A 13,457-nucleotide genomic window follows, 5' to 3' on the forward strand; every position below is an offset into this window, starting at 1 on the left:
TGTTGCTTGATGCTCTCATATACATTTATTGCACAACACGGCTCTAGCAACCAGCGAGCATCTGTTTCGTTGACATTTCAATCATTTCTGACATTTCAGCATTTTTAATTGCACACTTTCGTTATTGCATTGCATGAAATCGAGAGAAAATGTAATAATTACGGACAAGTGTATATTATACTTAGCATTTAGCGCACATTTTATACGAGAAATGATAAATTCATGAGTTAAACGCAATACAGTGTAAGTAAAAAGTAATCGACATTTCTACACGCAATCCCATAGGCAGGCATGTGAGTGAAGCAGATTATCGTGTGCAGATAAGCGTTCTAATAAGAAAGTGTTAGCAAATGCGGCGTACGCCATGTGAGCAATGAGCAAATTGTGCAATTCAAACAAGTGTTGCGCTTATGTGTAATGCAAAACATATACGAGGCAATTGTAGTGTACAAGCTCGCTTTTAATTACACTAAATTGCAATAAGTCAAAGTAATTATCTTGTGGTATTTAGAAATAGCACTAAAATTACGACCAACTTAATTGTAACAGCATAAAATACTATATTGCATTTATACACACAACTGTAACTTTCTGGTGTTAATCAGCTGATGACAGTCATTGAAAAAATATTTGCAAAAAAGATTAGAAAAAAGTGCAAAGTGCATTTTGTCATATTTAACATGCTAGTTACAGTTCAACGCTACTTACACAACTTACAAATTAATTTAATACAAACAAACATACATATATATGCAGTGTAAATAGCTATAGCGCTCCGTACAATGTGTAAAAGTGCGCGCCTCAGCAAATAAACAACAATTTAGCACAGTAACTCCTACAAGTGCTATCACACGCCGCAAGTACATTTAAGATTTTAAGCAAATATAGTTAATTATATTGTATACGCAGCAATAAGACAATGTGATAACTGCTTACAGGCATTATACGCTCAGTTTGGAATTGAACAAGCCGGAGCATTGACATTAACGAGGCATTTAATACACAACGAAGGAGACAAGCAAGCGATTATATTTCAAGAATATACGCACTGTTAGTTAACACAACTATTGACATTAGAGCGCGTTTAGTGTTATCAACGGTAAGTGAAAATTTTAAAAGATAATAAAATGTAAGAAAAAAGAAACGCATGTTTGTATAAAGATTAATGAAATATTTCCGCTACAGTGTTAGACGTGCAAGATTATTTCAATCAGCATCAAGGAGGGCTTGCTCACACAATTACGGACGGACGTTAGTAACAATTAACAATTGAAAGTGAACACATTGGAGTGGCATAAAGCAGACGTGCAGCGATGGCGCCGAAAATTGACAAGGAGCTATTGCCGATGAAGGCGCATTATTTCTTCTTCAATGCAGGTGTGTGAAGTTTATTTAAATTATAGTGAAGAAGCATAACCATATAGATTGTAAAATGACAAAGTTGCATGTTTATCGGTATCAATGTGGCATATATAACCTCTTCAAGTCATAAACTGTTATTTCATGTCATATAAAATGAGTTTTTGTGATTTAATTATGACTGAATAATTAAAGTAAACTATATTTCGCTGAGATTGCATTTTTGATTTAATTTAATTTAATTTAGTTCATTTAATTGGTTATCACACACTTCATTATGCTTTTTCTTTCACATTTTGAGAACTATTTTCATATATAAGTCTGAAATAATGCATATTCTTAATTAATATGTATTTATTTAGAAATTTTACACACATACATACATACGTGTGTCTGCTCACCCTATCAAAAATCAATTGGCGATTTTAAATTGTCATCGACATAACGCACTTCACACACACTTCATTTATAATTGTTTCTTTTTTATTTCGATGCAGGAACGGCGCCGGTAATGCCTTTTATGCCCACATTGGCGCGTCAATTAGGATTCTCCACAGTGGTCATTGGCACTATGTATACAATTTTGCCAATTGTTGGCATGTTGGCCAAGCCGCTTTTTGGTTTCATTGCTGATCGGTAGGTAGAACAATTGATTTTATATATATATTTTATTGATTGAAAAGCCAAGCGTTGTTATTGTTGTTGTTATATCAATAAATATATGAAATGCTTGAGTGAGCTAAAGATAATGCGAGAGATATAAGTCATAAAACGTGAAATTATAGATTAAATATTATTTGTCATTACAACAACAATAACATGGGTCAGTAGAGCCAGATATGGTGAGAATCACTAAAAATTTACAAAATTTTGAATTTTTTTTATCTTAAGACTTAACAAAATTTTTAAGATTTCAGAAATTGTAATGCTATCATTTTTGTATATCTTGGAATTTTGAAATTTGGAGATTTTCGAAAAAATTTTAATCAAAATTAAAAAAAACCGGTATTTGCCTGTTCGAAATTTCAAATTTGCGGGATTTTCGCGATATTGGAAAATTGTTTAATTGGTATTTTTCAAAAACCGTTATTTGACTGTTCGAAATTTTAAATTTGGGTTATTTTCGACATATTCGAAATTTGTTTATTTGGTATTTTTCAGAAACCGTTATTTGACTGTTCGAAATTTTAAATTTACGGAATTTTCGCGATATTGGAAAATTGTTTAATTGGTATTGTCCAAAAAACGTTATGTGACTGTTCGAAATTTTAAATTTGGGTTATTTTCGACATATTCGAAATTTGTTTAATTGATAGTATTTAAAAACCGTTATTAGACTGTTCGAAATTTTACGCGATTTCGAGATATTAAAAAATTGTTTATTTGGTATTTTTCAGAAACCGTTATTTGACTGTTCGAAATTTTAAATTTGCAAAATTTTCGAAATTTTCTAAAATTATTGAATTGGCATTTTCAAAAACCGACTGTTAGAAATTTTAAATTTACGGTATTTTCGAAACATTCGAAAATCGTTTAATTGGTATTTTACAAAAACCGTTGACTGTATTTCGAAAATATCTCCGAAATAATAAAATTTAATTCACTGCTATTTTAATTAAATCTCTTTAATTTTTGAATTTCTACTAATTGAATTTCAAAACATAACTTTCAGCTACCAACGTCATCGCACACTATTCCTCATCGGCGAAGTGCTCACCGCTATAGCCTTCTTTCTCATCCAGTTCACACCAGCCATTCCACAAGCGCTGCCCACAGTGGAATTTAATTGTCACGGCGGCGCGTCCACACTCAAATACTATTCCGAATTCGATAAGTGCATAGAAAACAATCTGGAGAGTTACTATGGTGAACGCGTGCTAACCTGTCAGCTGTATTGTAAAGCAAATCCAGAGCAATTGGATTTCGTTTGTGACAATTGGGTGCACAACAACAGCACCAGCAATGCCAACAACACCAGCAACAACATTACATGCCCTGAACGCAATAGTCAAAAACTGAATTTCAACACATTTTTGGATATGAGTAAAATCGAGATGCTTGGTGATCATTTATTCTTTATCATACCACATGATCGTGGTCAAATTGGTGGTGAAAATATAACGCTTAATTGTCCGCACGATAAACCGTTATTCAATACAAGTTGTCAAATTGAGTGCAATGATGAGTACTTCCACAGTGAACTCACGCAATACACGGCCATCAATAATGCCGATGTGTGGGGCATGCATCAGTTTTGGTATTTCTTCATTATGCTCATTGTAAGTTGGATCGGCATGGCCGTGGTGGTGAGTATTGGTGATGCTATATGCTTTTCGATATTGGGCGATCGCCATCACTTGTATGGCAATCAACGTTTGTGCGGTTCCATTGGTTTTGGTGTGTTCTCCATTATTGCCGGTGTGTTGGTGGATCAAATGTCGGGCGGTAGCGTGAACAAAGATTATACGATTGTGTTTTGGATGACGCTGGTGATAATGGGTTTCGATTTGTTGGCGTCCACTAAGTTGAAGGTAAGTAATCAACAAGTGTGGTGAATATAAAATATTGTATAGTATTTTAGTTTTTTATATTAATTTAAAGATTTAACATGTGTGGTGAATATAACAAATTGATAACAAGTGTGGTGAATATAAAATAATTTATGTTAATTTTTTTATATTTTTTATAGTGTTGTAATGATTTAACATATGTGGTGAATATAACAAATTGTTACCATGTGTGGTGAATATAAAATATTGTATAATATTTTAATTTTTTTTTGTTTTTATTTTACCATATAATTATTTATTTTTCCCCTTGCAGCACACACAAACTCACCTCTCACCCAATATACTCAAAGATGTGGGCAAAATGTTTCTCTCCATCCGCTGTGTGGTGTTTTTCATTTGGTGCATTTCGATTGGCTTGTGCACAGCGCTCATTTGGAATTTCCTCTTCATGTACTTGGATGAGTTGGGTGAAAAGTTGGAGGGTTGTCAGAATTCCATGAAAACCCTCGAGGGCATAGCGATGGGCATCCAGTGTTTTGGTGGTGAATTGCCTTTCTTCTTTCTCTCCGGCTGGATTTTGCGCAAGATCGGTCATATAAATGCCATGAGTTTAGTACTCTTTGCATTCGGTGTGCGTTTCATACTCTATTCGGTGTTGGTGGATCCGTGGTGGGTATTACCGATTGAAATGTTGAATGGCGTCACATTCGGTATTTTCTATTCCACCATGGCGTCGTATGCGAGTATTGTGGCGCCGCGCGGCACTGAGGCGACTATGCAGGTGAGTGTGATGAATTAGAGAATTAGTATTCATAGTGTGGTGAAGTTTAAAATGTTTATAATTCTTTAACTCTCTCCCACAGGGCTTAGTCGGCGCTATTTTCGAGGGTGTGGGCGTATCTATGGGCAGTCTAATTGCGGGCAATCTCTTTGATGCCGTCAGTGGTAGCGGCACTTTTCTGATTTTCGGTATTTTCGCATTTATTGCCTTCATTGTGCATGTGTTGGTGCAGTGGTATTTGCAGCGTAGTGGGCAAGGTGCTGCCGATGCTAATGGTAAGCAAACGGTTGTTGAAAATGTTACGCAGGAAGTGAAACAGTTACCTGAAGAAAATGGTAAAATATGGACGGTAGATGCAAAGCACCCAAAGGGTGTGGACACTGAGTTCACAGATGTTGATTTGAGCTGAATTTAGGCAGAGTTTTAAAAGTGTGTATGCAAGTAATTTGGTATTAAAACAAAAACAATCAAAGTTAGCATAGTGTAAATAGTATTTTAGTGTGGTGAATTCGCTATTTGCGCGTTTTTGTTCACCATAAAAGTTTTCTACAGTTTTATAAAAAGTTTTTGGCACTTTTATAAACTATAAAGTGATCGCCTATAGTTATTTAGTGTGTAGCCTTATATAAATGAAGGGATTTTTTATAATTCGAAAACAAGTTCAACGGTTTGTTACTATAAAAACACCAGTGTTGCTCAGTGTAATTATTTTATTGTTTCACCAATAACTGTGTATTACAGTTCCATGTTGTATAAAAAAAAAGTTCAACGAAATTCAAAACATCTATTTTTGAAAAAAAAAAAACAAAACGGTATCCAGTAACTTTTTGCAGGTTTTTGGTATTTTTATATTCAAAGAAATGTCAATTTTTAATAAATACAAATTAACGAAAATGAATTTTTGGCATTAAAATTGTAAAAGTAAGCCTAAAATAGTTAACTCTTACAAAGTGTATGAGCTCAATTGCAAAAACTTGCAATACTGACGTTTTCGAAACCCAAAAGCGCATAATTTACTTAGTGGATCTCACAGGTAATTCAAAAATTATTTTGCAAGTACTTGCATGAAGGCTACGCTGCTTAGTTAGTACATATTGTATGGTTTTGAAAGTAATTTTTGTTTTCATATAAGGTGTTTTCGAAAGTAATTTTTTTATTAATGTGATTTCGAAAATGTTTTTTTTTTTTATTCAAGTACTGTGATTTAAAGTAATGTGTTTTCAAAAGTAAATTTTTCAATTAATGTTTTTTCGAATGTACTTTTTTCAAATAATGTGTTTTCGAAAATAATTTTCTTCAAGTAATGTGATTTAGAAAGTAATTTTTAAAGTAATGTGTTTTCGAACGTACTTATTTTCAAATAATGTGTTTTCCAAAGTATTTTTCTTACAAGTGAATTCGAATTTATTTTTGTTCTCGGCATGTTAGTAGCTTATTTTTGCGATTTTTTTAAATAAAATTTTGTGTAGTTTTCTACGTTTTTTTCTTAATTACAGCATAATTTTCGTGATTAAGTCTTTGTTTAGTGATAACTGAAAATTAATTTTTTAGGAAATAGCGTTTTATATTTTGGGGGCTTTCTGTCGAATTTAAGACAATTAGCCATCAATCGATAATACCTTGCGGATGACAAGCAAGTTTAAGTAACTCCGAATTCGTGTATATCCAATAATAATTATCTAGTTTTCTCTCTTTTCGGTGATTTTTACGCTTCCCAACAACATTTATTTATGTTTTGTTCCTTTTGCACGTCAGTCGATTTTAGTTAGTCGGAATGGCCACAATTTTTATTCTAACCCAGTACTCTTAATTCTATAGAACTCCTTCAAAACTATTTGAACAACAATTTCGAACAATTTTCGAATTAGAAACCGTCTGCCGCCACTTTAATGCTTCCACTGTCACTTTAACCTTATTTCGAAATCAATAAAATACTTTTTTTTCGCTGATTTAATACTCTTAATATGAAGAGCGGGTTTTTCTAACCTCAAAATCTTAATTGCATAGAATTCTTCCAAAACTATTTGCGGTATGTTTTATGTCGCTACAACAACAATTTTCGAATTAGAAATCATTTTTAGTCTTTTTAATACTTACACTGTCACTTGAACTTAATTTCGAAATCCATAAATGACAACGGTTTTTTCTAACCTCAAACTCTTAATTCCATAGAATACTTCCAAAATTATTTGAGGCATGTTTTATGTCGCTACAACAACAGCTTTCGTATTAGAAACCATTTTTAGTCTTTTTAATACTTACATTGTCACTTGAACTTAATTTCGAAATCCATAAATGACAACGGTTTTTTCTAACCTCAAACTCTTAATTCCATAGAATACTTCCAAAATTATTTGAGGCATGTTTCATATCGCTACAACAACAATTTTCGAATTAGAAACCATAAATGTCACTTTAACCTAATTTCGAAATCAATAGAAGTCCATTATACTTACACTCTCTTATCTCGTTTAGTGTGTTAGGCATTTCAATCTGTGTGTGTGTGTGTGCTATAAATGAAATTTTAGTTAACAGCCTACGCTTATCAAAATTGAAATTTCTTTGTAATGCTATTTACAGTATAAAAACCTTATCTACAGTTGTACTCATAAAAATTACAATTAATTTTTGTCAACGCCTAGAAAATTGTAGATACGTTTGTATATACTCCAACTATATAATTTATTGTTTAACAAATCGGCGCATATGTGTAGTTGTTGTGTTGCATGCAAATGTGGCTGCAATGTAGCAACAATCAGTCATAGTCATTTAGTGTATAGTTTATTCTATTTGATTTGCATTTCGTATTGTACGCTATTGTCATATTTAACTTACCTGATTTTGCTTATATACATATATATATATATATATATATTATTTATTTATTTATTTATACTCATTTGATTTAACTCTCATTTCCACACACTTACAGGCACCGTTAAATATCTGACGCCCAACGATGCCATGCATATGCTCAACGATCAGGAATACAGTATTGTCGCTTGAATAAGTGATTTCTTTAACTTTAAGATGCTGAGTAAACAAATAATTTTTGTAACACTTCTGTTGCATGCAACTGTAGTGTAACGGTATTTTATATTGGCTGCGTTACATGTTGTCTGCTGCCAGCTCTGCCTCTTGCTTTGAAGTCTTAGTTTTTACCATTGAGCTGTGAAACATTAAATTTGAACTTGTTGCGTACTTACCATTGAGTAGTAATTATGACGCACGAACGAAGCTGTTTTGTAACTACTCAGTTAATACAACAACAACAACAACATAGTATTTATGTTAGAAAATAGTTAATTTTAGGTTAGGTGTTAATTTAGTTAAATTTTGTGGTATGCTTGGTGCTTTTTTCGCTACTTTTTAGGTGTTTTCTAAGTTTTATTTTTTTGTTATTTATTTTTTAGATTTTTTGTTATTTATTTTTTTGTTATTACTTTTTTTGTTTGATTTTGTTTTTATTTATTTTTATTTTTTTTTGTTTTGGTTTTGTTTTTTTATTCTTAGTTTTTTATTGTTTTTTTTTGTTATTACTTTTTTTGTTTTTTTTTTTATTTTTATTTATTTTTAATTTTTTTTTTTGTTTTAGTTTTTTTATTGTTTTTTTTACTTTTTTTTGTTTTTATTTTTTTTTTAGTTTTTTTCGTTTTTTTGTTTTTTTTTAGATTTTTTTCGTTTTTTTTTTTTGTTTTTTTTTTCTATTTTATACATGGCATTTGTGTTTTTAAATATCACTTTTAGAGGCATTCATGTAACAATTGAATTTTGTTAGCATAGAAAATTTTAAAATATTGTTTAGAATGTATTTTTTAAGCAATTAGTTTTAACTACTGTGTGTGCACAAAGTTTTTTAGGTTAGTTTTTGTTCATGGCTGCTTAATTAATTACTGTTTTTAAGTATTTTGATTGTGCTGTTAGTTGAAATAGTTTTTTTCTTGACTTTTATATCTATTTTATAAAATAAATTGTTTTAAATACATAACTATAACTGTAATATTTGATTTTTTAATATCTTCAATAATTAAGTTTCAAAATTTTATTGTTTTTAATCCAGCCGTTTCCGCAAAACCAAAGCATATTAGTGTTGTGCACAAAAGTCTCTCTCACTAGGCACAAAAACTTAAAAAATAGTAAAATTTATTAAATTTTTAAAATATTTCACCAATTTGTTAGCTTAATATAGTTTAAAAACATGCATTATTTATAGCTTAAGCCTAAATTGTATACGAGATAAGGCATGGCGCTCATGTGCATACGGTATTTTCTTTTCTTTTAATTGTATTCATGTATATTTCATATATAAAATATATATATAAAATTTTAATTTTTTAACTAAAATAATATGCAAGTCTTTGAAATATAATGTAAATTTAAATAACACAATTTTACATACGAAACTTCCAAGTATGCTTCGCGTTGACTTTTTTTTTGTTCATACGCTTCACTGCCTCGGCGTTGTGGCTTGCGTTTGTTGTTGCTGTTTGGCGATTAAGGCCTCCTCTTGCTGTTGTTTTTGCAGTTTACGTTGTAGCTCCTTCTGTTTGCAGGCCTGCACGTTGAGTGCGCGTTTCTGTTGAATTGAAGTGAATTATATTGTTATTTTACACAATAAACACTTATCGCAACACAATCGGAATATAATTGTGTGATTTTTCAAATTTCACTCGCGCATATCATTACCTTCAAAACTTTAGTGCGCTGATAAATGCTTTGCATTTGCTTTTTAATCTTGACCAATTTTTCACGATAAATCTTTACATTGTTCATCTGTAATAAAGCAATATTAAATTATTCAACAACAATGTAGCGTTTGTATATTTTAATTACAGCTAATTAACGCTAGACGAAATGCTCGGCGATAAGTAGATGCCATAAAAGTGTGATTGTTTTTAACTTTGATAAAATTTTAGTGAGAGTTTGCTTAGCAATAAGCAGCAGATATAGAGAAAAATGTTCACGATTCTAAGTAATCGAAAAGTCTTATGAAAAATTTAAAGTTATACACTTTAAACACACCGCAAACAATAAAAAAATAAGAATTCACCCAATTTGAAACCCCTAACCTCCAATTTGTTTAACTAATATCCGAAAAAATCCAATCACAGCTAAAAATTTCACTCAAAATACATCACAAACAATAAAAAAATAAAAATTCACAAAACGAAAAAACCTAACCTCCAAATTGATTAACTAATATTTGCATATATTCAATACAAAGCTATAAATAGCATATCCACAATTCAAATTCCAAATTTATGCAATGAAAATTCCAATTCACTTACCATTTCGTGCAGCTTCACCGTCTCAGCGTTATCCAATTTGAATTTCTCCGCCGACAAATCAATGTAGATTTTATTCTGTTTACCACTTTAGAAACACATATCCACATTAAAAATCAAATTTAATCAATACAAAACAAAACAATTCATGCAACTTACATGAGCTCCTTCAATTGTCCGCGCGCTTTGACCAGCGGTGGCTCAAAAATTTGCAAGATCCCGCTGGCCAACTGCTTGGTAGCCAAGGAATCTGGCATTTCAGCTGTTGTTTCTGTTGTACGCATGTCATTATAATCCACATTGTTATTGTTTTTGCAATTGCTTGGCGACGTGAAGGTGTTATTATACAATTGTGTCTCAACGCCACAGTTGGCATTGCTATTAGGCAGCGTTGTGGGCACTTGTTGCAAATCAGCTGAGTTGTTGTTCGGTTGCTGACCTTCCGCTTCCACAGCGCTAATAATACTGAAAATGAATAAATACAGTATTTAATGTGGTAATGGCTTGTTAAATACACAGTTTGCTTGCGTGCGATTATCACTAGCAGGCGCCCAAAAAGTTTTATGACCTATATTTATATGACTTCACTGTTCTTGTTGCGCGTTGTTATTGTTGTGTCACTTGTAGCTGTCGATCCGCTTGGCAGAGATTGCAAAACACCTTGTTTGAGAATATCAATTCAATAGCGCTCACCTTTCGAAATTACTACTTTTCAGCATTTTGTATATACAAGTTGAGTTGTTACTGCATTTATGGTTATAAAATTCTTAAATATTAAATATTCAATACTTTTTTTACTAATTAATCTATGAAAATTCGACAACAAATAAGAAAATTTAAGCAAGACAGAATAAAATTGTAAAAATGATGGGAGTAGGAAAAACAAAAACAATAGCAAATGTTGCCAGATGTTAGCAAATATGAAAAATGCTTTTTTTGATTCTCTTTTGCAACGCTTCGTTGAGAAGTAAACAATTTATGCACGGAAACGGATATAGAATAGTTTGTGAAGCGTTTAATGACTATAATTAAATTTAAATGGTTAATAATTAGTAGACAGGAAGTTAGTTAAACATTTGTTATTGGTAAATTAGTTATTAAAATGTTGGAACAAGTATTTAAGAAATGCAAATGGCGGTTTAAAAAGTACGCCATAACGAATTTTATTATACGCAATAATTAAATGGCGCTTTAAAATGTACACACACATAGTAACTACTGTGCAACGAATTATATAATAGGCAATACTAAAACTAGTCATTTCTTAAATTTCGGTTCGCGACGGTCGCGTTTATGTGCAGCTGTGACAATAAGAAATAGTAGAGCCTAGAAATCGTTAATATTAATATATTTTTGTGTTAATATAGCAACAAAATACAAATACAATTTCTGGAAAGTGATTAAAGTCATAAACGATTTAAAATTCCTACAATAAAGCTAATTAAATCAAAGCGTATAAATTGAGGTTAGGACATTGCATAAAAGTGAAACTCATTGCAGACATAAGACACCGGGAAGTAAGGAAGGAATTGCATATACTTGTATTAATATACTCTTGTATAAAAATTATAAATAATTGTATGATAAAACTTTAGTGGAATTTGTGTTTTTAATAACTGAACAAATACGAAGTTTCTACTATGGAAGAGTGTGCATTTCCGCTGTGCTAATATTGCAAGTGCGGTGCTCCTTACTAAAGTAAATTTGAGGTTAGAAAACTATACAATTGAAGCTACCTGCTTTACATATAGAAATGGCGCCGGCATTTAAAAAATTGGATATACATATGTACTTGCAAAAAGATATACAGCTGCATAATTGATAAATTTAATGTTTTTGGCGTGTGTCCATTAATAAAAGAGATATACAAATTTCGTCATCAATGCGTTCGTTCGTTAAAAATCTAAATTTTCGTTTATACTGACTTTTATTTAACTAAAATTGAAGCTCCCGTTTTATACAAAAATATCGGTCGATTACTTATAAAAATTTTTTTACAAAAGTGATAAATTGGTAAATGAAGCTATAGTGAATCTTTTGTATTTAAAAATCGCTTCAAAAATATCAAGTGCTACGACGATGCAATTTTAAATATAATTGTTCGACTAATATTATATTTTGGCGAAATTTCTTAAGCCTTAAATTGACAAGATTTTATACGGAAAAAACAATTTCATATAACTCGGAATATTTGTATACGAGTACATATCCAATAATTATACAGAGACAAACTTTTCGGTGATTTTTACGCTTTACAACAACAACATACAACATTTAGATATGAATATAACAACATTTTTCGGTGAGTTCAGTTTACACATTTACTTTTTATAATACATATTTGTTTTTATTTTATTTTTTATGTCAATTTTTTTAATACAACACAAAATATTTAAAATATTGCAATTTTAAACGCTAAAATGTATAACTTAAAATTTGTTAGTACATTGAGCTAATAGGTAAAATTATTGAATCAAATTTACATAATTATTTTTATGCTTAGACATTTGGTTGTATTTTGTTTTCGATTTTGAAGATATCCAATAAGCCTGTAAATAACAAACACTTGTTTATTATACTACTTGAATATTAACTAAATGCTTTTGCAAGGTAACCAATTGAGTACAGGTATTGTACCTATGCTTCTCTTCTCATTTCAAATACTTTTTTTTGCATATGAACATATTGCTCTAGTACGTATAGGTACGATACATATATCCTCTTATTCTTTCCAAGTCCCTTATGCTCTGTTGACGCACGTCTTTCATCGCTGTGATCCATTTCAGGCTTGTAATAGCAGATTGTTCGAAGAAATTAAATATTTTATACCCCATTGCAAGAATTATTGAGTTTGTACTAATTAAGAAATTTAAATTCACTCAACAAGTAAGAAAGACGAAATAGAATTGTGAAATGATGAAAGTTGAACAAAACAAAAACCTGTAATTAGTGTTGCCACACTTCAGGGGAATTAAAATAGGGGTTTTTTGATTTTCTTTCGAATCAGTGCGGTGGAAAGAGTGTAATTCTTCCACGGAAACGGATATGCAATCGTTGGTCGGAACGTTTATGGGGAAACTTCAGTATAGTATCCCACGATTTCCGGGTTGAAATGGATACGGTTGGAAAGGGGAGATTCTCCAGATTGTTATTGTACAGAATAAAAATTAAAATGCAAATATTAAAGTAATTAATATAAAAAATATGTAGAAACAATGTAGTGAAGTGCTCTGTTCGGAGATTATATTATTACCATAAGCAGTAATCCATGTCAAATTTCGTGAAGATACCACGTCAAATGCGAAAATTTTCCATACAAGTTATTGATTCCGATCGTTCGGTTTGTATGGCAGCTATATGATATAGTGGTCCGATCTGAACAATTTTTTCGGAGATTAAATTATTTCTATGAACAATAACTCACACCACATTTCGTGAAGACATGTAGTAAAATGCGGAAGTTTTCCATACAAGCCCTTGATTCCGAACGTTCAGTTTTTATGGCAGCTATATGATATAGTG

The 13,457-nt window shown here is 31.2% G+C and overlaps 2 protein-coding genes across 5 annotated transcripts; one reads left to right on the forward strand and one right to left on the reverse strand.

Annotated features, from left to right (window-relative positions):
- Nucleotides 1-79: 79 nt before the first annotated feature.
- Nucleotides 80-7,928, forward strand: LOC105215947 (major facilitator superfamily domain-containing protein 6). Of its 3 annotated transcripts, none has more exons than XR_008470759.1 (8): nucleotides 80-243; nucleotides 939-1,099; nucleotides 1,186-1,377; nucleotides 1,857-1,995; nucleotides 3,032-3,890; nucleotides 4,183-4,650; nucleotides 4,733-5,683; nucleotides 7,583-7,928. XR_008470759.1 is itself a non-coding variant. In XM_011190188.3 (8 exons), exons 3-8 carry the CDS (start codon nucleotides 1,314-1,316, stop codon nucleotides 7,654-7,656), a joined length of 1,797 nt encoding a protein of 598 aa, XP_011188490.2. In that variant the 5' UTR covers nucleotides 80-243; nucleotides 939-1,099; nucleotides 1,186-1,313; the 3' UTR covers nucleotides 7,657-7,928. The 3 variants fall into 3 exon arrangements, 1 of the variants encoding a protein (XP_011188490.2); XM_011190188.3 differs by having other exon boundaries at nucleotides 4,733-4,925; XR_008470760.1 differs by lacking the exon at nucleotides 80-243 and adding an exon at nucleotides 562-860.
- Nucleotides 7,929-8,652: 724 nt separating this feature from the next.
- Nucleotides 8,653-10,806, reverse strand: LOC105215968 (biogenesis of lysosome-related organelles complex 1 subunit 6). Of its 2 annotated transcripts, XM_011190201.3 has the most exons (6): nucleotides 10,629-10,806; nucleotides 10,095-10,400; nucleotides 9,939-10,023; nucleotides 9,337-9,423; nucleotides 9,050-9,226; nucleotides 8,653-8,775 (listed from the first exon to the last, which is right to left on the reverse strand). In XM_011190201.3, the coding sequence occupies exons 1-5, from the start codon at nucleotides 10,652-10,654 to the stop codon at nucleotides 9,098-9,100; spliced, it is 633 nt and encodes a 210-aa protein (XP_011188503.2). In that variant the 5' UTR covers nucleotides 10,655-10,806; the 3' UTR covers nucleotides 8,653-8,775; nucleotides 9,050-9,097. The 2 variants fall into 2 exon arrangements, with proteins under 2 accessions (XP_011188503.2, XP_054084418.1); XM_054228443.1 differs by having other exon boundaries at nucleotides 8,653-9,226.
- Nucleotides 10,807-13,457: the final 2,651 nt, after the last annotated feature.

Source organism: Zeugodacus cucurbitae, chromosome 4 (assembly GCF_028554725.1).
Source record: "Zeugodacus cucurbitae isolate PBARC_wt_2022May chromosome 4, idZeuCucr1.2, whole genome shotgun sequence".
Taxonomy (NCBI): domain Eukaryota; kingdom Metazoa; phylum Arthropoda; class Insecta; order Diptera; family Tephritidae; genus Zeugodacus; species Zeugodacus cucurbitae.